Below are 23,290 nucleotides of genomic sequence, written 5' to 3'. Positions count from 1 at the left end.
AAAGACTCACCAGATATCTAAGGAAAGCCTCCAACAGGGAAGATAGAAACTAAACATCAATGAGAAAAATGTAAGTTGTAGAAACAGACTATATAGGGGAAAAAAACTTAAAACAAAAAATATTATTAACATCCTCCAGGGATAAGAAAACATATTGTTTCCAATAAAAAAGGGCAATATGTTATAAAAGGAACTTTCAGAGAACAAAGATGATCACTTGGAAGTACAACTATGATAGCAGAAATAGAAAAAGATGGATAGATGGGAAGAATAAAAAATCTGAAGTGAGAATAAAGAAAGCACAGTAAAAATATCAGATAGAGAAAGATAAGATAGCAGAGAAAAATAAGAAAATTAGAGGTTCAATTTAGGAGGCCCCAAACTAGAAAAATGAAAGATGCTGAAAGTGAGAACAGGAAAAAATGATGAGGAATTGTCAATTAAAATTCCAAGAAATGTCCAAAACTGGATAGACAATAGATTCCAGATTGAAGTCACTAAATGCCCCATCCAATCAATGGAAACTGACCCGTATCAAGGTTCATCAAGTGAAATTTAAAACTATGGTGACAAGATAAAGATTCTACAGGCTTCCAGAAAGGAAAAAAAGAAACAAAACATACAAAAGATCAAGAATCAGAATGCCTTTGGTTCTTCCAAAAAACAAAACAAAAAACAAACAATAACAACAACAAACAAAGACACAGACAATAATGGAGCAAAACCATAAAAATTCTGAAAGAAAGTGACATTTAACTCAGCGAGACCATCATTCACCAAAGGTCATCTTTAGAGGTATGAGTGCGCTCAAAAGATTTTCTCTTCCTTGCAGTCTCTCTTAAGAAGCTTCCAGTTGTTGCATTTCACAAAAATAAGCACATAAACCAAGAGAAAAACACAGGGGACAGCATAGAAGAGGGTCAGAGAATCTGCAAGATGGTGAAGGGAGATCCAAGGTGACAACAACAGAGGCCCACCCCCATGGCAGGGCAGTGTGACTTCAGACGGATGCACTGAGAACTGTCATTTCTAACACTTAAAATGAGGTGAGCTGAGGGTAGATTGCCTGAATGAGTATGGTCCCCATTCTTATCTATAATTGGTTGTTCTGACTACAGACTTTCTGCCTGCTGCCTAGATCAGCAGAAGACATTCATTGTATCATATCTCATATCCCTCAGACATGTTCTGCTTTGACCTACTCCTGAGGGTAGGCAGTAGGTCTTGATAAGTTTAGAAGTAGAAAATACAGAGAAGCCCATTCTATCAGTCCAGTACCTGGTCCACACAATAGACCACTATGGCGAGCCCCATGTTTCCTGAGCTCATTCATGACTTGGCTGTCTTCTCCAGAAGAGGCTTTTGTAAACCCTTAGGAAGGTACATGGGTGAATGTTCTCATTCTTCACATGGTTGAAGAAGAGATATTTATTAATATATGTATTTTTAAAAATAAATAGAGGAGGTAATTAAGCAAGAAAAATAAAAAGTATTCAAATTGGAAGAAGTAAAATTATTATTATTTGAAGATGACATGATATTCTATATAGAAAGCACTGCAGAATCAACAAAAAAAGTATAGGAGCTAATAGTCAAGTTCAGTAAAGTTAAAGGATACAAGATGAATATACAAAAATAAGTTGTATTTCTACAATACAATAGCAATAAAGGACCCAAAAATTAATTTAAGAAAATAATTCAATTTATAATGGCATTAAAAACAATAAAACATTAAGGAATACATTCAACCAAAGAAGTGCAAAATGTGTACACTGAAAACTATAAAATATTATTGAAAGAGATTAGAGGCCTAAATAAATAAAAAGATATCTATGTTCATGGATTAGAGGTATTAATATTATCAAGACGACAATACTCTCCAAATTGGTTTATAGATTCAATACAATCCCTAACAAAATTCTAACAGCTATTTCTCAGATAACTGTTCGAGCTGGTCTTCAAATTAATATGTAAATGCAAGGGACCCAGAACAGACATAACAATCTTGAAAAAAGTACAAGGTGGGAGGTCTCACACTTTCCACTTTTAAAATTTACTACAAAGAAAAAGTTATTAAGACAGTGTGGTCCTGACATAAGCGTAGACACATAAATCAAAGAAATAGGATTGAGAGTCCCAAAATAATTCTTCATATTTACAGTCAGCTGATTTTAGACAAGAGTGTCATAACCATTCAATGAGGAAACAAAATGGTCTCTTGAACAAATGATCATGGGATAACTATATATGTAAAAAACAGAAATAGAAAGAATTTGGATCCCTACCTCAAACTATATACAAAAATTAGCTCACAAAGAATGGATATAAACCTAAATGGAAGTGCTAGGAATGCAAAACTCAGAAAAAAACGTAGGTCCAGTTCTTTGTGATCTTGGATTAGGCAACAGGTTCTTAGATATGACACCAAAAGCTCAAGCACCCAAAGGAAAAATAGACGAACTGGACTTTATCAAAATTTAAAACTTTTTTTCATCCAAGGACATCATCAAGAACGTGAAAAGACAACCCACAGAATGAGAGAAAATATTTGCAAAAAAATATTTGCAGAGTATTTGATAAAGATGAGTTTACGGTATAAAAAATAATTACAAGTCAATAATTTAAAAAGTCAAATAATCTATTTTAAAATAGGCAAAGTACTTGAATAGATGTTTCTTCAAAGAAGATAGATTAATGAAAAATAAGCACACGAAAAGATGCTCAAAGTAATCAGTCATTAGGTAAATGCAAATCAAAACTACAAGATTCCATCTTATACCCACAAGATTGGCCATAATAAAAATGAATAACAAGTATTCTCAAGCATGTGGAGAAACTGGAACCATCATATATTAATGGTGATCATATAAAATGTGCAGGGGATGTGGAAAACAGTCTGGCTATGGAAAACAATTTGACAGTTTCTCCAAGAGTTAACCATAGAAGTACCATATAACCCAGCAATTCTACTCCTAAGTATGTACCCAAGAAAATTGAAAACATGTCCAAACAAAAACGTATACATGAATGTTCATAGCCCTATTATTCCTAATAGCCCCAAAGCAGAAACAACCCAGATGTCCATCAACCAACAAACAGATATAAATCAAATGTGCTATATCTATACCCAGAATATTATTCCATCATAAAAAGAATGAAATGTTTATATATGCCACAATATGGATGAACCTTGAAAATGTTAAATGAAAGAAGCCAGCAAAAGGCCACATGTTGTAGATTTCATTTATTATCAAATGTCCAGAATAGGCGAATATATCGTGACAGAAATGTATTAATATTTGACAAGGAATGGGGTCAGGGGAGAATTGGGAGAAACTACTCCCAGGTTCAGTGTTTATTTTGCAGGTGAGGACAATGTTCTGGAATTAGGTAGAGGTGATAGGTGCAAATAATTTGAATATACTAAAAATTGCTGAATTGTATACTTTATTTTTTGTTTTGATTTGTTTGTTTGTTTTGGAGATGGCCTCATACCGATGCTCAGGCTGGCGTGTAATGGCATGACCTCAGGTCACTGCAACCTCCGCCTCCCAGGTTCAAGTGATTCTCCTGCCTCAGCCTCCCGAGTAGCTGAGATAACAGGTGTGCACTACCATACCCGGATAATTTTTGTATTTTTAGTAGAGATGGGGTTTCACCATATTGGCCAGGCTGGTCTCGAACTCCCAACCTCAGGTGATCTGCCCACCTCATCCTCCCAAAGTGCTGGGATTACAGGTGTGAGCCACCATGCCCGGTCTATTATATTGTGAATTACATCTCAATCAAAAGTGAGGAAAAATAAAGAATGGCCATGTATTAATCAATGATGGAGTGTGTTAAGAATTATGACTGTGATAACTCTGTGAGCATGAATTTCCCCATTCCAATCCCCCAAACAAAGTTCAAGGCAAACAATGCAAGTTCATCATTGGACCGACTGAGCTACAGTTTCAAAAACCCAGAGTGAACATCTGGGAGACAGAGGCCTTGCAGATTTGAAGCTCAGGGAAGAGGATGAATTGTTCTGGGCTTGAGTGTAGATCCCATTGGACAATTCCAATGGGGAACTGTCAGAACATACACTATGGAGGAAACTGTCCAGTGTGTCCTGATACTAAGAATCATGAGTGATTCCAATTTAAGAAGGGAGAGGAGTCCGGGTGCGGTGGCTCACACCTGTAATCCCACCACTTTGGGAGGCCGAGGAGGGTGGATCACGAGGTCAGGGGTTCGAGACCAGCCTGGCCAATATGGTGAAACCCCGACTCTACTAAAAATACAAAAATTAGTCAGGCGTGGCAGTGTGCACCTGTAGTCCCAGCTACTCAGGAGGCTGAGGCAGGAGAATAGCTTGAACCTGGGAGGCGGAGGTTGCAGTAAGCCGAGATTGTGCCACTGCACTCAAGCCTGGGTGACAGAGCCAGATTTTGTCTAAAAAAAAAAAAAAAGAAGGAGGAGGAGGAGGCGGCCAAGTGATAAGGTTTATCCCCTCTAAATCTCATGTTGAAATGTGATCCCCAATATTGAAGGTGGGGCCTGGTGGGTGGTGTTTGGGTCATGGTGGTGGATCCCTCCTGAAAGGCTTGGTGCCATTTTTACAGGATTCAGTGAGTTCTGACTCTTAGTTCCTGTGAAATCGGATTGTTAAAAAGAACCTGGCACCTCCTCCCCTGTCTCTCCACTCATCTCTCATCATGTGACTTCACTGGCTCCCCTTCCTCTTCTACCATGAGTGGAAGCTCCTGAAACCCTCACCAGAAGCAGATGCTGGCACCTTGCTTGTACAGTCTGCAGAACCGTGAGTGAAATAAATAACTTTCTATTATAAATTACCTAGCCTCCAGTGCTCTTTGTAGACAAAACAAATGGACTAAGAAACCAAGGAAGAGAAGAACGGCTGCAAAAAGGAGATTAAAGGGGAACCAGAGTAGTGTCAGGGCCCCAGGAGGAGCGACACTCCATCAAGGAGGCTGCTTGACAACGTCAGATGGTGCCAAAAGATCTGGGCAGCAGGGTGCCCACTGGACTTGGTTAGCAGTGATTTCTGGCAAACGTTGATTTCAGTTGGATGTACAGAGTACAAAGAATTGCATCTTACTGGAGCTTAACATAGGCCAATCTCAGTATTCAAAGTGAGTAAACAAATGACAAAATGAAAATAAAATACCTTGTCTGCTTCTCCACAGTCCCTGGCTTTGCACTCTCCATTCCCTGAGCCCATCTTGACCAGACCTCAGTGGAGTTTGAGATTACACCAATCTGCCCTCATTCAAATGATGTTTGCAGAGCTCTTTTAATAAAAAAGGGCACTGATTATGCCTTACACTTCAGGGGGGAAAAGCAGAACATTAACTTGTTTATACAATGGATCTTAACTCCGCAAAATATGCATTAAAGAGGGTGAGGATATGGGCGAATGAGCAGTTGCCTCTGGTTAGTCTCTTCGGTATTTACTTTTTCCAATTATATTTGCTTTTTGATACATTCGAATTTTTGCAACAAAGAGCACGCATTACTTTTAAGATCAGGAAACAATTGTGAAGCTGGAAAAAAATGTTTTAATCAAACATGAGCTGGCAAGCAAGAACAACAATATTATAGTAAGAAGAACTAAATTCAGGACAAAAGAAGGATATGCTTTTAAGATAAAGAGAGCATTACATAATGGTAACAACCATCGCTATTAATGAAGCCATGCAGATACAAATCTATAGTTACCAAAGAAACTGACAAGATACCAGAAAACAAATATTAGGAACACAGGAAGGAAGAGTCTTTACAAAAGGAGATTTTAAAATAACATTATCAGAAAGACTTAAAAAAAAAAAAAAAAAAAAACTCATAGCCTACCGGAATACACAAAATTGATGTCTCGCAGGAATTCAATTCCATGATTACAGTGTGTGGGGGTCTTTTTAAAGAGATGTAGAACATTTACAAAACTCGATAATACCAGTTACAAAGAACATCTCAATGAAATGAAAAATATTAGATTCCTCTTCTAGTTCAAGAGAAGAGATTTCTGGCCTGGGGAAAACACAGAGAACGGAATCAGGAACTGAAAAGAGGGAGACGGTGTTAATATCAACTCCAGGTTCCCTAGGCATGTGGGAGAGGTGGAGGAAGATGAATGGATATTGATTTATGATCTGGCTGAACCAAATACTTCCTCCTCCCAATTTCCTTACTCACTGAACATCTTCACGTAGACCTGAAATGTGAACCATTAAAATGGGACTCACAGAGAGGGCTCAAGGCGTGGTTGCTTAACCCAGTGGTTCTCAAAAGTGAGTTCCCCATACCAGCTACAGCAGCATCAAATGGGAGCTTATAAGAAATGCAAATTTCCAGCCCTACCCCAAGCCTCCTGAAGCAGAACTTCCTCTAGGGTGGGGTTCCAGGGGGTTCTTACACTAAAGCATCTGAGGCTAAAGGTGTATAAATACCCCAGCTTCCTTACCCTTGGAGCACGTGAACTCTGAGGTCTGAGTTTACACTGGCTCTTGGAGTTTCCCCAGTGAAATTAAGCTCTGTCACCCATAGTACCAATCTTCTAGGGATGCTTCCCCTTCACAGTCTTACTTCCCCAGTCCCCTACTGGTGCTCTCTTCACCTCCCAAATAAACTCCTTGCACTCCTGATGTGAATAAACACATCTACTTCAAGATATCTACTAATATGGCTTGAATATTTGTCCCCACCAAACCTCATGTTGAAGTGTGACCCCCAGTGTTGGAGGTGACGCGTGGTGGGTGGTGTTTGGGTCATAGGGTGGATCCCTCGTGAATGGCTTGGTGCCTCCTTCATGGTAAAGAGTAAGTTCTCACAGAGTCTGGGGCCTCCCCCTTCTCCTGTTCCCTCTCTCACCATGTAACACTCACCTGCTCTCCTTCCTTTCTACCATGACTGAAAGCTTCCTAAGCCCTTACCGGAAACCAAGCAGATGCTGGCGCCATGGTTCGTGTATATTCTGCAGAACTGTGAGACAAATAAAGCCTCCTTTTTAAATAAATCACCCAAGGCCAGGCACAGTGACACACTTGTAATCCCAGCACATTGGGAGGCTGAGGCAGGAGGACCCTTTGAGCCCAGGAGTTTTAGACTAACCTAGGAAACATGGCAAAACTCTATCTCTACATAAAAAATATAAATTATTAGCTGGGCATGATGGCACATGCCTGTGGTCCCAGCATCTCAGGAGGCTGAGGCAGGAAGATCACCTGAGCCCAGGAGATAGAGGTTACAACAAGCCATGATTGCACCACTGCACTCCAGCCTGGATGACAGAGTGAGATCCTCTCTCAAAATCAATCAATCAATCATCCAGCCTCAGGAATTCCTTTATAGCAACAGCAAACAGACTAATACACCTACTGAACCCACTAAGTGTCTAACCCTGCACTGGAGGTCCCTGCAGTCAAGGAGCTGGAGTTATGACTGAGGTTGCCTTAACCTTCCCTTCCTCCTCCTCGGCTGGGCTCTACCTAGACTTCCTCAGGAGAGGGGGCACCAATGGCAGCAAGTCTTCACCCCAAACCAGCCCGATCTGCAGTTCATGCTCTTCTCTGGGTGTTCTAGCCCCAGGCCACCTCCAGACATTTTGCCAGTAGCTCACACCTGCCCTTTACTTAGCCCTACCTGGCTCCATCATGCACTCCCTTGTTGCAAGACTTATTGAGTTTCGACCACCAGCCAGGCCCTGGGAAACTATGTCTCACCCAGTTGAGAGAGTCCACTGGGCAGAACACAGACACATTGCATGCTAATGAGTGACAGTTGGTAGCAAGGTGCTGAGATGGCACAGAACGAGGGCTTCATTATCCTAAAGGTGTATAAATACCCCAGCTCCCTCACACTTGGAGCAAGTTAACTCTGAGGTCTGGGTGTACAATGGCTTCTGGAGTTTCCCCAGTGGGATTAAGCTCTGTCACCCACAGCAGCACTCTTTTTGGGATGCCTTCCCTTCACAATCTTCACTGCTCAGAGGTCAGAGGAGGCTTCTCTGAGGAAGTGCTCTGCTGCACACAGCTGGGAAACAGGTGGGACTGACTTAGAAAGCTGATCAAGGGGGCAGCAGGAACAGGGAGTTCAAGAGCAGAGATTTCTGGCCTGGGGAAACCATAGAGGGAGTCCCTGCAGGGGGGAATGGGAGGACTGGTGGAGCAAGACATCTGTGGTAGGTGTAGAGAAAGGCCACAGAGAAGGGAGATGTGGGCATGTCAAGAAAAGAGACTTTGCTGCACTACTTAGAGGCTTCCAGGAACTGAAAGAGCTTCCTGCTCACAAGGAGACAATCATTGTCAGGTTTAGAAGAATCTGTAGATGAATAATGGCCAAAGTTAAGGAAATAAAACTAGAGATGTGAAAAATCCACCAAATGACCCATCTCTATAAGCCAGAGGTCCCAGAGAAGGCATGCCGCTGGGCCCAAGTGCACCCAAGCCCTTCAGAAGAGTCGGCCAGTTCAGAAGGGGCAGGGACATCAGCTCCCAGGCTGATTAAATAGGAGAGGCTCATTCCTGTGCTCCTGAAGATAATCAGGTTTTAAACAGGATCCGTGACATTGCCGCCTCCTCACCATCTTCTTGACACCGGAGGGGCTTCCAGGGTAATCCTTCTCCACTCAGCATGATGAAAGGAAGGGGTTTAGCCTACTCCTAATCCTGTCGTTGCTTAGAAGATAAGCTTTCTTGGCCTTCAGGCCCTCACTGTAGCTGGTTTTCTTTTATCTCATAAGCTTGTGGGGGTCACTCCCTGCAGTGAGCAAGGTGAATTTTGCAGGCTGGGAATCAACACCAAGGCACCATTAGCAACACCCAACCCCATTGCCCTGGACGCCACACCTTTGTCCAACTATTAAATATCTCCACGGACCTCCCAGGAGTTTTGCAATTGACATACAATATTTGCTTGTTGTAGATGGGGGTGCGCTGGGGAGTGAAGGAGGAATGCAGCCCTTCACTGCCATCCACCTTAGGTCATGCGAAGTGGGAAATTCATCTCAATCCATGGGCAGTTGCTGATTCTTACGCACCCTAGAACAACGGTCCTCAACCTTTGTGGCACCAGGGAGCGGTTTTGTGGAAGACAATTTTTCCATGGAACTTGGGGATCGGGGGAGATGGTTTCAGGATGAAACTGTTCCACCTCAGATCATCAGACATTTGATTCTCATAGAAAGGGTACAATCAGCCAGGCACGGTGGCTCACGCTTGTAATCCCAGCACTCTGGGAGGCCGAGGAGGGCGGATCACCTGAGGTCAGGCATTTGAGACCAGCCTGGCCAACACGGCAAAACCCTGTCTCTACTAAAAATACAAAAATTAGCCTGTCATGTTGGTGTGTGCCTGGGGTCCCAGCTACTCGGGAAGCTGAGGCAGGAAAATCACTTGAACCTGAGAGGCAGAGACAGCAGTGAGCTGAGATGGCATCACTGCACTCCAGACTAGGTGACAGAGTGAGACTCCGCCTCAAAAAAGGGGGGTACAACCTAGATTGCGTGCCTGCATAGTTCACAACAGGGTTCATGCTCCCACGAGAAGCTAATGCTGCTGCTGATTAGACAGGAGGGGGAGCTCAGGCAGTAATGGAGCAAAGGGGAGCGGATATAAATACACAGGAAGCTTCCCCATTCTCCTGCCACTCACCTCCTGCTGTGCAGGCCAGTTCCTAACAGGCCACAGACGGCTACTGACCCATGGCCCTGGGTTGGGGACCCCTGCCCTACAGGATTCAAAGAGTAACAGGCCAGGGTGTGCCTAGATGTATTCCTCCAAAACACAGCGGTCCTCAACCTTTTTGGCATGAGGGAGCAGTTCTGTGGAAGACAATTCACCACCAACAGTAAAGGCTCAGCATCAGTCCCAGTCATCTGTGTACCTGCATCTACCTGCAACACCTCCCTGCGCTCTGAGCTTCAGGGCGCACCTGCACAACTTCCAACTCCAGCCCCTGCACTTCCTTGCCTGAAACCTTTGAGGATGCCTAAGCGATCACTCCACCCCCTGCGACTGGGGACAGGGTGCCATGGCTCATGCCTGTAATTTGAGCAGTTTGGGAGGCTGACACTGGAACATCGCTTGAGGCCAGGAGTTTAAGACCAGCCTGGGTAACATAGCTAATTTTAAAATTAGCCAGGTGCAGTGGTGCGTGGCTGTATTCTCAGCTACTCAGGAGGCTGAGGTGGGAAGATCACCTGAGCCCAAGAGATCATGGCTGCCATAAGCTATGATCAGGCCACTGCACTCCATTCCCCAGATACGCTCCGGGGACCAGGAGGCACAGGTGCCTGGGCTCACGCTGGAATTTCCCCCTGCTGTCATCATGTGCCGTGCACAGGTCAGCCACCCCTGTACCTTCATCACTGTTGTCATCCACCAGAATGATTTCCTTCAGCAGGTGTGTGGGCGTGTGATTGACGGCACTGTGCACCGACCGCAGAATCACAGACAGGGCCTCGTTCACGAAGATGAAGATGATGGATATCTGGGGCAGGTCCTTGGAGTACTTGAGCTCCTTACACCTGAGGAAGGAGAGATTGGAAACAGAGTCAGAGGAGGGATAAAAGCTCATGCACCTCAGCTGGATACAATGAAGATTTCAGCCAGATCTTCATCCAGTCCTTCTGAGGCGTGAATCACCGGTTTCCTCTGGGCTTTTCCTTGGCTAAGAATTGAGAATGAACCATGAGGAGGAGAGCATTAACAGATCCAAACCCACTTCCCCAAAATTCATCACCCAACAGAAAAGGCTCAGCATCAGTCCCAGGCACGTCTCCCTGTATCTACCTGTCACCTCCCTGTGCCCTGAGCTTCAGGGTGCACCTGCACAACTTCTGACTCCAGCCCCTGCACTTCCTTGCCTGAAACCTTCTTTGCAGATGCCTAAGTGATTACTCCACCCCCTAAATCTCTCAACTAGAGACCACTGGGGACAGGGTGCTGTGGCTCACGCCTGTAATTTCAGCAGTTTGGGAGGCCGACGTGGGAGCAGCGCTTGAGGGCAGGAGTTTAAGACCAGTCTGGGCAACATAGCAAGATTCTGTATCTACAAAAAATTTTAAAATCAGCCAGGTGCAGTGGTGCATGTCTGTGTCCCCAGCTACTCAGGAAGCTGAGGTGGGACGATCGCTGGAGTCCGGAAGGTTGAGGCTGCCATGAGCTATGATAATGCTACTGCACTCCAGACTGAGTAACATAATGTGACACTGCTTCCAAAAAAAAAAAGAACGCCAGGAATTGATGTATTTGGTTGGTTCAAAAGTAACTGCATCGACCTAATACAAATAACCCAGCTCCCTCAGCTCTAGAGCAAGTTAAATGTAAATTCCCCTAGCAGGATTAAGCCCTCACCACCCACAGGTGCAGTCTTCATAACGCACCCTTTGGAGGGGGTGCCTTTCCCTCCTAGTCTCACTCCCCACTCCCTGAGTGATGCTGTCTTCACCTCCAAAATAAACTACTTACACTCAAACCTTGGCTTCAGGTTGTGTGTCTGGGGGAACCCAAATAAAGACATCTAGTGAGCCCACTAAGAATTCTGTATTATATCACACTAGAGGTTCCTGCTGTCACAGAGCTAACATTCTAGGAGAGGGAATAAAACACCGATGCCAATAAACATAGTAAAGGAAAAGGACCCTGTACCTGCAGGAGTGTGCAGCCTAAGGCACACCAGCTCTTCTGCAGGCAGTCCTAGAATCTCCCTGGAAACAGGAGACAGGATGACCTGCTGATATCCCTCCCTCAGAAGAGCCAGCAGTCCCTCACATGCCCGAGCGCAGAGATTAAAGGGAGGAATTCCTCTCATCCAGGCTGGACTCCAGAGCATGGAGCTTTGCCTTCTCCGAGGCTCCAGGTGATATATGAGATGATTTAGTACCCAGGGAACGCGTTCTGCTTTTATCAGTCACAGGTGCACCAAGAGTCTGTCCAGGCAGCACTGGGGAATCTGATTTTATGCTTACACCTAAGCCATATGTGCTCACAGGCATGCCCCAGCTCTCACGGCTTTTACCTGTTTAGAAAGTTTTAAGTTGTTAGCCAATTGGGGTTTTAGTTTAGATTGTGAGGTCTGGCTCCAGCCAAAGGAGATCAGACACAGCAGTAAGAATGACCCCAAATGCATAAGGGATAAATTTGTGTGTTTTCCTTTGTTCGTTGTACACTCATGGCAAGATGGCTAGTGAGAGTACCCTTCCTACAGTCCAGGAAGTAAAACAGCAAAGAGAAACAGTGTAATGGGGTCCCGAGGTATGCGCACTTTAATGCATCCTTCTCCTTGTGGGAGATGGTACGATATATAGCACAACAGGATAGGGAGCAGAATAAAGAAAACAGATGAAGCCACAGAGAGAGAGAGGAGCAGAGCTGAAGAGGGAGCAAGAAATACGGCTGTTTCTTATGCCGAGCAGCTTGGGCCATGTCGGGCCGTATTAATCATGTAGGCAATTTTCAGAAGAAAATAAAGTTTTGTTACAATATGTGTTTGTGTCTCCTGGAGGAGCTCGTCCAGGGATGCATTGATCAAGCAGCCTCGTTTTCACCATGCTGCTGTAAATCTATTCTGGGGGCTGCTAGAGAGATTACAGTGATTATTGACGGGTTCACGGGCAGTTGGCAGGAATCAGCTCATTGACTGCGTGGTAGTCCACAAGACAAAAGCACTCCCTCCAGAGGGTCCCTCAGAGGCCCCTCAACTAGAGGTCAGCAGCCATCCTGTGCCTGACAGTGTGGCAGCTGTCCCATCTCAGCTCATTCTCACCAGCTGTACACGTGTGTGTTACCAGAAAGCAGTCCTGATCCAGACCCCAAGAGAGGGTTCCTGGCCTCGCGCAAGAACGAACTTGGGGCATGTCCATAGAATGAAATGAAAACAAGTTTACTGAGAAAGTAAAGGAATAAAGAAGGAATGGCTATTCCATAGGCAGAGCACCTCACAGGGCTGCTGGTTGCCCAATTTTATGGTTATTTCTTGATCATCTGCTAAATAGAGGTGGATTATTCATGACTTTTCGGGAAAAAGGTTGGGCAATTCCCGGAACTGAGAGTTCCTCCCTTTTATAGACCATATAGGGTAACTTCCTGACGTTGCCATGGCATTTGTAAACTGTCATCGCACTAGTGGGAGTGTCTCTTAGCATACTAATGCATTATAATCAGCATATAATGAGCCGTGAGGACGACCAGAGGTCACTTTCATCGCCATCTTGGTTTTGGTGGGTTTTGGCTGGCTTCTTTACCACCTTCTTTACCTCATTCTTTTATCAGCAAGGTCTTTGTGACCTGTACCTTGCACTGACCTCCTGTCTCATCCGTGACTAAGAATGCCTTAAACCTCTGGGAAAGCAGCCCAGTAGGTCTCAGCCTTATTTTACTCAGCCATATTCAAGATGGAGTCTCTCTGGTTCAAATACCTCTGACACACGCTGTCAGAGGCACACAGTACATCAGTACGTACCCACTGACTCTGTGCATGTCTTCCTGGGGCTGATTTCTCTGATGCTTTGCTTTTAACAGCTTTTGGATTTTGAAACTGAAAAGAAATGAGGCCAGATTGTACAGTCCTAGCACCAACTTCTCCACCCACAGGCAATGGGGTTATGCTGCAATCAAGGATGTGGTTTAAGTCAAGCCTCTTGGCTAGGGCAGGCAACTCCCCCTGGGGAAATGGGAAATGGAGCAGCTGTGGGAAGCAGGAAAGTTCCTTTTTAATGTTTGCTTTCTTGTTAAAGAATAAGTGTGGTAATAACTTTGTTAAGCCCTATCCTGTGTAGCTGTTAGACATGCCATGCTTACAGGCACATAATACATTCTATGTCCTTGTACTTTAACCAAGCTATCTGTGCTGCACGTGCTCACAGGCATGTCCCAGCTCTCCACTGCTTTTATCTGTTTAGAAAAGTTTTAAGTTGTTAGCCAATCGGGTTTCAGTTTAGATTGTGAGGTCTGGCTCTAGCCAGCGGAGAACAGACACAGCAGTAAGAAGACCCCAAATGCTTAAGGGATAAATGTGTCTGTTTTCTTTTGTTCATTGTACTCTCATAGCAAGATGGCTAGTGAGAATACCCTTCCTGCTGTCCAGGAAGCAAAAATTGTGTTGCTAAAAAAATCCTTTGTCTCAGTGCTCATTTTTCTTTGCAGCACTGAGCATGTTTCCAACACCAGGTAAGGTGGGCAGTTGCCTGTCCCTGGGGACCAGGTGCATCCTTAGCCCGAAGCAGGCGCCAAGTTTCTGGCTCTAGGTATATTACCTCGGTCTGGGAAAAAGCCACAACCCACACCGGGACCACCTGCCCCCTCAGACTACTTCAGATGTTGAGCCAAAGCCAGGGGCAGGAAGCTAGACTGACGCCTAGGGTAATCCTGACAAAGTCCCTGGTTCTCCCCAGACACATTTTCTGCCTCTCTGTTGCCCTCCTAGTCTACAAAAGCCAGGCATTGGGAGATGGGAGGCTGAGGAGGATGGATCACTTGAGGTCAGGAGTTTGAGATCAGCCTGGCCAACATGGCAAAACCCCATCTCTATTAAAAATACAAAAATTAGCCGGGTGTGGTGGCGCATGCCTGTAGTTCCAGCTACTCAGAGGCTGAGGCAGGAGAATCGCTTGAACCCAGGAGGTGAAGGTTGCAGTGAGCCCAGATCGTGCTTAGCTGGGTGAGGTTAGAAACCTGGGTCCTGGCCAGGTATGGTGGCTCACCCCTGTAATCTCAGCACTTTGGGAAGCCAAGGTGGGCAAATCACTTGAGGTTAGGAGTTCAAGACCAGTCTGGCTAACATGGTGAAACCCCGACTCTACTAAAAATACAAAAATTCGCTGGGTGTGGTGGCGTGGTAAAACAAAAAACCCTCAAAATCCATACCTGGGGGTTGCTGTGTGCTCCTCTAGCAACACCAACTTGAACCTGGACTTCGAAAACCATAAATGTCCTTTCAATAACTAGTCAGTGAGCAATGAACAATCCTTTATCTGAAAGAAGATTGGTAGCTAAAAAGCAAATTTAAGGTCTGGACCAATTTCTTTTTTTCTTTTCTTCTTCTGTTTTTTTTTTTCTGGAGACAGAGTCTCTTTCTGTTGAATCTTTTGACCCAGGAGACAGAGGTCGCAGTGAGCCAAGATTGCACCACTGCACTCCAGTCTGGGCGACAGTGATACTCCATCTCAAAAAAAAGAAAGAAAGAAAGAGAGAGAGAGAGAGAGAGAGAGAGAGAGAGAGAGAGAGAACCAGGGTTTATAATGTCGGGGAAAATCCACACCGAGACAATGGATCACTCAGCACGGCTGGTTTACTTCCTGCAGGAAGGGTGCTACTCACTGGCAGTCTTGCTATGCATGCACACCTGAACAAAGGAGACAGGGACATTTATAACTTTCATAACCTGACGCAATCACCCTACTGCTGTGTCCAGTTTCCATTGGCCGGAACTGACCTCACATTCTATGCTTGACCCGATTGACTAAAAACTGGTAAATTTTCTAAAGAAGTAAAGGCAGAGGAGAAAAAAGAAAGCAGGAGGTAACTTGAGGGATGCTTAGAGAAGTGATAACATTTTCAAATCAGGAAAGGGAATAAGCTTTGACCTAAGACTTGTCAGGTCAAATATCTAGGTTAAAGTGTAAGAACTAAGAACACGGGATGCACATTTCTTTATTATGACTAACAGCTACTTTAAGATTATTAGCAAAAGCTTTAAAGTAAATTAACCTTTGAAGAAGCTATTACTTATTCATAATGAACTAAGAGGAAAGCTTTGAAGAGGAACCTTTTGTTTATTCTTTTTTCCTACATCCATTAAAATGACTACTGTAAAAACAAAAACAAAAACAAAAAACCCTGAAAATAACAAGTGTTGAAGAGGATGAGAAATTGAAACCTTTGTACACTATTGGTGGGAGGGTAGGATGTTATGGCCGCTGTGGAAAACGGGATGGTGGTCCATTAACAATAGAATTACTGTATGAGTAGCAATTCCACTTCTGGGTATATATCCAGAAGAATTGAAGCCGAGCCTTGAAGAGATACTTGTACACTCATGTTCATAGAGCATTATTCGCAGCTAAATGGTGGAAGCAATCCAGGTGTTCATCAACAGATGGATGTATAAACAAAATGTGGTATATGCAGCCAGTCTTCCTAATCCACAGGTTCTATGTTTTCATATTCAACCAACCACAGAGAAAGAATATTCCCAAAATAAAGATAAAAAATAACACAGAGCCAAACATAGCAACTCACACCTGTAGCCCTATTTGGGAGGCCAAGGTGGGAAGCTTACTAGAGGCCAGGAGTTCAAGACCGCCCTGGGGAACATAGTGAGACTCCCATCTCTAAAAGTAAAAATTAGCCAGGCATGGTGGCCCATGCCTGTAGTCTCAGCTACTCAGGAGCCTGAGGTGGGAGGATTGCTTGAGCCCAGGAGTTCAGGGTTACAGTGAGCTGTGACTGCAACACTGCATTCCACTCTGGGTGACAGAGCAAGACGAGTCTCAATAATGATAATAGTGATACAAAATCATTTATTAATGATACAATTATTGACATGACATTTACACTGCATTAGGTATTATAGGTAAACTGGAGATGATTTAAAGTATATGTGAGGATGTGCATAGTTTATGTACAAATCTGATGCCACTTTATGTCAGGGACTTCCTTGAGCATCCAGGGATTTTGGTATTAAGGGGGATCTGGAGCCAATCTCTTTCAGATACCAAGGGATGACCGTATATATAAAACAGAATATTATCCAGCTTTAAAAGGGAAGGAAATTCTGCAATATACTACCACACGGATAAACTTCGGGGATTACTAGGTGAAATAAGCTAATCACAAAACACAAATCCTGCATGATTCTACCTACAGGAGTAACTAGAATGGTCAAATTCATGGACAGAAAGTAAAGAGGTTATAAGGGACAGGGAAGGGGAGAATGGGAAGTTTTTGTTATCGGGGAAAGTGTTTTTGTTATCGGGGAGAGTGTTTTTGTTTCAGACAATGAAAATGCTCTGGAGATGGGTGGTGGTGACAGTTATGTGACAAGGTGAATGTGCTTAATGACAGCGAGTCACTTAAAAATGGTTAAGACAGTAAATTTTATGTTATGTATGCTTTAACACAATAAAAACTTGGAAAAACAAAGATATTCATTTTCTCTCTCTACCTCCCCATCGCGCCCCTGCCCAATTCCTTCTCTTTCTCTAGGAAACCCGAGTGAATGCACTGCCCTTTGGTTTGAAAAAGAAGATGACACCGGATTGCAGTGTCACACCTCATCAGAACCTTGTCATTGCAATCGTTCCTCCCGTCACCACCTCAAGAGCCTCTGACCCACACCCAGGGAGGCCCGGCAGGACCACCTATTCGGTTACCGCAGTGGGTCTTAAACCCCCACAGCCTGACCTGGACCACACTGACACCCAGAATGGCTGCACTTGGACCACCTTTGACTTCCATAGTCATAATCTCCCTTCACCCCAGTACTCCAGCCTCACGGTCACAAAACCCCTACTCTTAGCCATCCAGGCAGGCCCCACGCCACTTGTTTGTTTGTTTTCTGAGACCACGTTTCACTTATATCATCCAGGCTGCAGTGCAATGGCGCAATCTCGGCTCACTGCAACCTCCACCTCCTGGGTTCCGGCAATTCTCCTGCCTCAGCCTTTTGAGTAGCTGGGATTACAGGCCTCTGCACCATGCCCAGCTATTTTTTGTATTTTTAGTAGATGTGAGGTTTCACCATCTTGGCCAGGCTGGCCTCAAACTCCTGACCTCAGGTGAACCTCCCGCCTCGGCCTCCTAAAGTGCTGGGATTACAGGTGTGAGCCACCGCGCCTGGATGTTTTTGTTTTGTTTTGTTTTGAATCGATTAGCCCTTCCCTCGTTTCATGTTCATCCAGTCCAGCTGGAATCTCCGTACTTCCTTCTAACAGGCTCTGCCTGTTGCCAACCCCCAGTTCTCCTGTCCCTCTGCCTGTCTTTCCCACAAGTGCTGAAGGATCCCAGCTCTAGATGGCACCCCCACCTGCTTCTCCGCTCCTTTTCTCACACAGCTGACACTGCAGGATGCAGGACCAAGTCTCACATTCATGAGCTGCAAAGGAGACACCTCCAAGGGCTCCAGTCTTTGCTCTGCAGGTTTTATCTTTTCTTTTCTTTTCTTTTTTGAGACAAATTCTTGCTCTTGTCATCCAGGCTGGCATGCCACAGCTTGATATCAGCTCACTGCAGCCTCCGCCTCCCAGGTTCAAGCGATTCTCCTGCCTCAGGCTCCTGATTAGCTGGGATTACAGGCATGCACCACCACACCCAGCTAATTTTTATATTTTTAGTAGAGATGGGTTTCATCATGTTAGCCAAGCTGGTCTCCAACTCCTGACCTCAGGTGATCCGCCTGCCTCTGCCTCCCAAAGTGCTGGGATTACAGGTGTGAGTCACTGCACCTGGTCTGCTCTGCAAGCTTCTTCCTGTTCTAGGTTAGAAACATGGATTTCATTCCCTTTCACTGTCCTCTACCTTTTGCCAAGTTCCTTGGGGCAATCTCCCTCTCCGCAAGGAATTGTACCTCCTACTCCACAGAGAAATCAATGCCATGAGCCCAAATTTCCACATGTGTTCCACAGGTCTGTAGCATCTACAACAGCATTATCTGGGAACTTGTTAGACATAAAAATCCCTGGGACCAGGCCAGGCGTAGTGGCTCATGCCTGGAATCCCAGCACTTTGAGAGGCTGAGGCAGATGGATCACATGAGGTCAGGCATTAGAGATGCCTAGCCCAGCCTAGCCAACCTGGTGAAATCCTGTCTCTACCAATAAATATAAAAGTTAGCTGGGCATATTGGCACATGCCTGTAGTCCCAGCTACTCAGGAGGCTGGAGTGGGAGGATCCCTTGAGCCCGGGAGGCAGAGATTGCAGTGAGTCAATATCATGCCTCTGCACTCCAGCCTGGGTGACAGAGCGAGACCCTGCCCTTAAAAAATAAAATAAAATAAAATAAAATCCCCAGGCTTCTTCCAGACCCAGGGAATCAGAATCCCTGGAGGTAGAGCCCAGTAATCTCCCACTTATCAAGCTCTCTGGGTGGTTCCCGCGGACTGGAAATAAGAGAGGCACTTTCGTCCTGCAAGCTGACCTACCTCTCAAGCCATTCTTTGTCTCCCCCTCCTCTCTTGATGGAAGCTGAGTCCAGGAGCTCAAGGCTGCCCCTGCATCCTTACTGTGGATCCCAGCCTCCTCCTACTTCGGAGCCTTGCCTTGTCCGTCACTCCTTCTTGCCTCTTTGCTCTCCCTCCACCCATCTTTTCTACTCAACTCTCTCCCATTTAAGTAAAACATTGAGTTGGTGCAGTGCCTCATGCCTGTAATCCCAGAGTTTTGGGAGGGTGAAGCAGGAGGATCACTTGAGGCCTGGAGTTCGAGACCAGCCTGGGTGACAAAGCGAGATCCCATCTCTACGAAAATATTTTAAAAATTATCTGGGTGTGGTGCCGGCTACTCAGGAGGCTGAGGCAGGAGGATCACTGGAGCACAGGAGGTTAAGGATGCTGTGAGCTATGATTACATCACTGCACTCCAGCCTGGTCAACCGAAAAAGACCCTGTCTCAAAAAAACAAACAAACAAAAAACAAAAAGCAATGATAATAAATAAGTAAATAGTCTCCTTTTCCACAGCCTCAATTGCCCTAACTACCATGTTTCCTCCCCTTCCTGTCTCCCTTCTTTACTTCTCATTCATTCCTCACTGCACCCATCGTTTGGCTCCTGTGCACACTATTCTGCTAAAACTGTTCTTGTTAAAGTTTCCAGTGACAGCTACTCTATGTGGCTAGAATGGAGGGAGCCTTCCAACCTCACCATAACTGATGATCCTTTCTGCAGGATGCAACACCTCCATCCCTCCCCCCTATATAATCGCTCTTTCCTCTCTGGTCCCGGACACTCAATATTCCTCCCCCATTCCTACCTGCGCTTTTTCTCCTGTGGGACCTTCCCTGGCTACTGGTTTTGCTGCACAGATTACCCTTTCCTTTAAATGCCCCCAATCCTCAAGCTCCTTCTTTTGCCCTTGCAGTTCTCTCTTCATAAACTGGTCCGGGGTGACCTCATGCAAGTCTATATAGCTCTGAGGACCCAGCAACTCCCAAACCTGCATCTCTAGCCTGGGCCTTCACTGAAACTTCAGCTCCCACCTGCAAATCTCCACATGGAGAGCTCATAACTACCCCCAATTCAGCGTGCAGAAACTGAAACCTGCTCTCTTTGTATCACCCTGTCTTTGCTGAAGGGCACCACCCTGTGGTGTCAGGAGTCAAATTCAAGTCATGACCCCTCAACATGCCAATCGGTCACCACCAAATCCTGCAGATTCTGCCATCTGCAGGATCTCTGTTTGACATTTGTCTCTTCTCCTCCATTTCCACCAGCTTAGTTCCAGTCCTCATCGTTACCTCCTGAATGACAACAAAAGCCACCTACCTGGTCCCTTGCCCCCAACTCCATCCCACCTACCCTACTGCTACCAGAGTAACCTCTCTGAAGTACACATGTGATCACATCACTCCTCTACTTAAAGGATCTCTTGGCCTCTCCTAATTCTAACCTTTCAGAATTAGGTTTAAATTCCTCTGCTTGGCACCCAAGTTGAGCCCAATCCATCTCTCCAACCTCATCGCCTCTCCCTGCCCATTCTCCAGCCACTATGAATCTATAATTATTTGTTATTTCCTAGAACTGAGAATGCTGTCTCTCAAGCCACACAAATGTTCTTTCTGCCCAACACTACCTTCTTCCTGCTAGGCACGTCCTCTGGTGTCCAGCCCCCACCTTCCCAGAGTCCAGCCAGGTACCAGGCACTTCTCCTGTTATTTTCTGTCCCTCTGCAGGCTGCCATCACGGCACTCTTCACTCTGGTCATTCCCACCCCAAGAGCGCAGGCATTCAGTAGCTACAGTATCCTTCTTTCTTTTTTTTCTCCTTTTTTATAGATAAGGTCTTGCTTTGTTGCCAAGGCTGCAGCGCCGTGGCACAATCATAGCTTACTGCAGCCTCAGCCTCCTGGGCTCAAGCAATCCTCCTGTCTCAGCCTCCCAAGGAGCTGGGACATATACATACAGGCATATACCACCACCCCTGGCTGATTTTTTTGTTGTTTTTTGTAGAGATTGGATCTCACTATGTTGCCCAGGCTGGTCTCAAACTCCTGGCCTCAAGCAGTCCTTCCTCCTATACCTCCCAAAGCACCGGGATTACAGGCATGAGCCACAGTGCCTGGTCTTATTTTTTTCTGTTCCCCCAGAGCTCAGCACAATGCTTGGCAGATAAATGGTTACTGAATGAACAAATGAAAATCCCTTTCCTATTTATTCCCTCTGCTCCTCTTATGATCAAAGGCATCACTTATTTCCTACCTCAATTAAAGTATCAGTGATGGCACCTCAACACTTAAAAGACACCATCCCAAACACAACCGCACTTCTGTCTCCCTTGATTTACTAATCAGGGCTCAAACTCTGAAAGCTGCTTGGGTCAACTGCATTAACCAGCCCAGTTTTCCCTTTTTGCTTCCCTCCTCATCAAGCCTTCCCTATAATCTCAGGAAAGAGCGGTATCATTTTTGGCAACAGCAAACCTTGCAAAACGAGATGTGGGCTGGAATCAGTGAGAGGTGCGAGGCCCCCACTTCTGGGGCTCTCATTATTAGGAAAAATACACACTTTGCTGAGTGGTTTAATTTCCTCCAGTTGAGCTCTGCAGTTCTTCCAGGAAGCAACAGCACACCTCATTAGCTCAGTTCCCACACAGAGCAGTCTCCTGGACAAACTGCCTACTCTAGCATTTGAATCCAAGTGTGCCCTGCCTATTAGTCATATTGGCACAATGTTCACACATCAAGATTTAGCCTGCTATAAAGCATGAGAAGTCTCATGGTCTAGGGGGCACCTGCAAAACTCCCAGAAACTGAATGCAAGATACTGTATGAGTCTGTTTTCACATGCTATACTCGAGACTGTGTAATTTATAAAGGAAAGAGGTAGGCCGGGCGAGGTGGCTCACGACTGGAATCCCAGCACTTTGGGAAGCCGAGGCAGGCAGATCACCTGAGGTCGGAAGTTCAAGACCAGCCTGACCAACAAGGAGAAGCCCCGTCTCTACTAACAACACAAAATTGGCCAGGCATGGTGATTCCTGTAATCTTAGCTACTCAGGAGACTGAGCAGGAGAATCATTTGAACCCAGTGGAGGTTGTGGTGAGCCGACATCGCATCACTGCACTGCAGCCTGGGCAACAGAGAAAACCTACATGTCAAAAATAAATAAATAAATAAATAGATACACGCAAAAGAAAGAGGTTTAATGGGCTCACAGTTCCACATGGCTGGGAAGGCCTCATGAAACTCATAATCATGGCAGAGGGCAACAGGGAAGCAAGCACCTTCTTCATGAGGTGGCAGAAGAGAGAAGGAAGGAAGAACTTCCAAACACTTACAAAACCATCCGATCTCCTGAGAGCTCACTCACTGTCATGGAACAGCATGGGGAAAACCACCCCCATGATCCAATCACCTCCCTCCCTCAACACGTGGAGATTAAAGGTTCCTCTTCAGACACATGGGGATGACAATTCGAGGTGAGATTTGGGTGGGGACACAGACCCAAACCATGTCACTGTGGTGCCTGCACATTGATTTTTTTTGGCGGGGAGAGAATTCTACCTTTTATCAGCTTCCCACAGAAGCAGGGAAGGAAGAGATGAACTCAGCGCACACAGCCAGAGAACAGTCAGCCTGAGTCCCCCCAACACCATGGTCACACCAGTGACTGGCGCAGCTTCTGTTGCCAAGCACTTTAGGCTCAATACAGCTTTATGTCTTCTTGCCAGCCTGGCTCCCATTAATATTTGTTTTGTAATATTCTCCAAAGACAATTTTTATTCTTGGGCTGATCACCTACTGGCTCCATGGCTACCTGGGAAACACGAATTTTTCTTTGAGTCATAAAGAGTTGCTTTTCCAAGGACAAGGTAATTGCCTTTAGCCAAAAATCTGTGGGGCTCAGCTTTCCTTGGCAAGATATGCCAGTTTCAAGGTATGGTAAGAGGCCTTGTCATGGGCAAACAAACTAACTCTCTATCATCAGAAAGAGTTTTTCTTTTCTTTTCTTTTTCTTTTTCTTTTTTTTTTTTTTTTGATATAGAGTCTTGCTCTGTTGCCCAGGCTGGAAAGCAGTGGCACAATCTTGGCTTACTGCAGCCTCCATCTCCTGGCCTCAAGTGATTCTCCTGCCTCA

The 23,290-nt window shown here is 45.2% G+C and overlaps 1 protein-coding gene across 1 annotated transcript in view; it reads right to left on the bottom strand.

Moving 5' to 3' along the window:
- GALNT17 (polypeptide N-acetylgalactosaminyltransferase 17) overlaps positions 1–23,290 on the bottom strand; it is a 273,645-nt gene that overhangs the window by 23,771 nt on the left and 226,584 nt on the right. Inside the window, exon 3 of the mRNA XM_017543329.2 lies at positions 10,359–10,525. Coding sequence (XP_017398818.1) covers positions 10,359–10,525 — 167 coding nt within the window. The remainder of the gene's footprint in view (positions 1–10,358; positions 10,526–23,290) is intronic.

Source organism: Cebus imitator, unplaced genomic scaffold (genome assembly GCF_001604975.1).
Source record: "Cebus imitator isolate Cc_AM_T3 unplaced genomic scaffold, Cebus_imitator-1.0 Scaffold153, whole genome shotgun sequence".
NCBI lineage: Eukaryota > Metazoa > Chordata > Mammalia > Primates > Cebidae > Cebus > Cebus imitator.
This window is presented reverse-complemented; position numbering and strand designations above follow the sequence as displayed.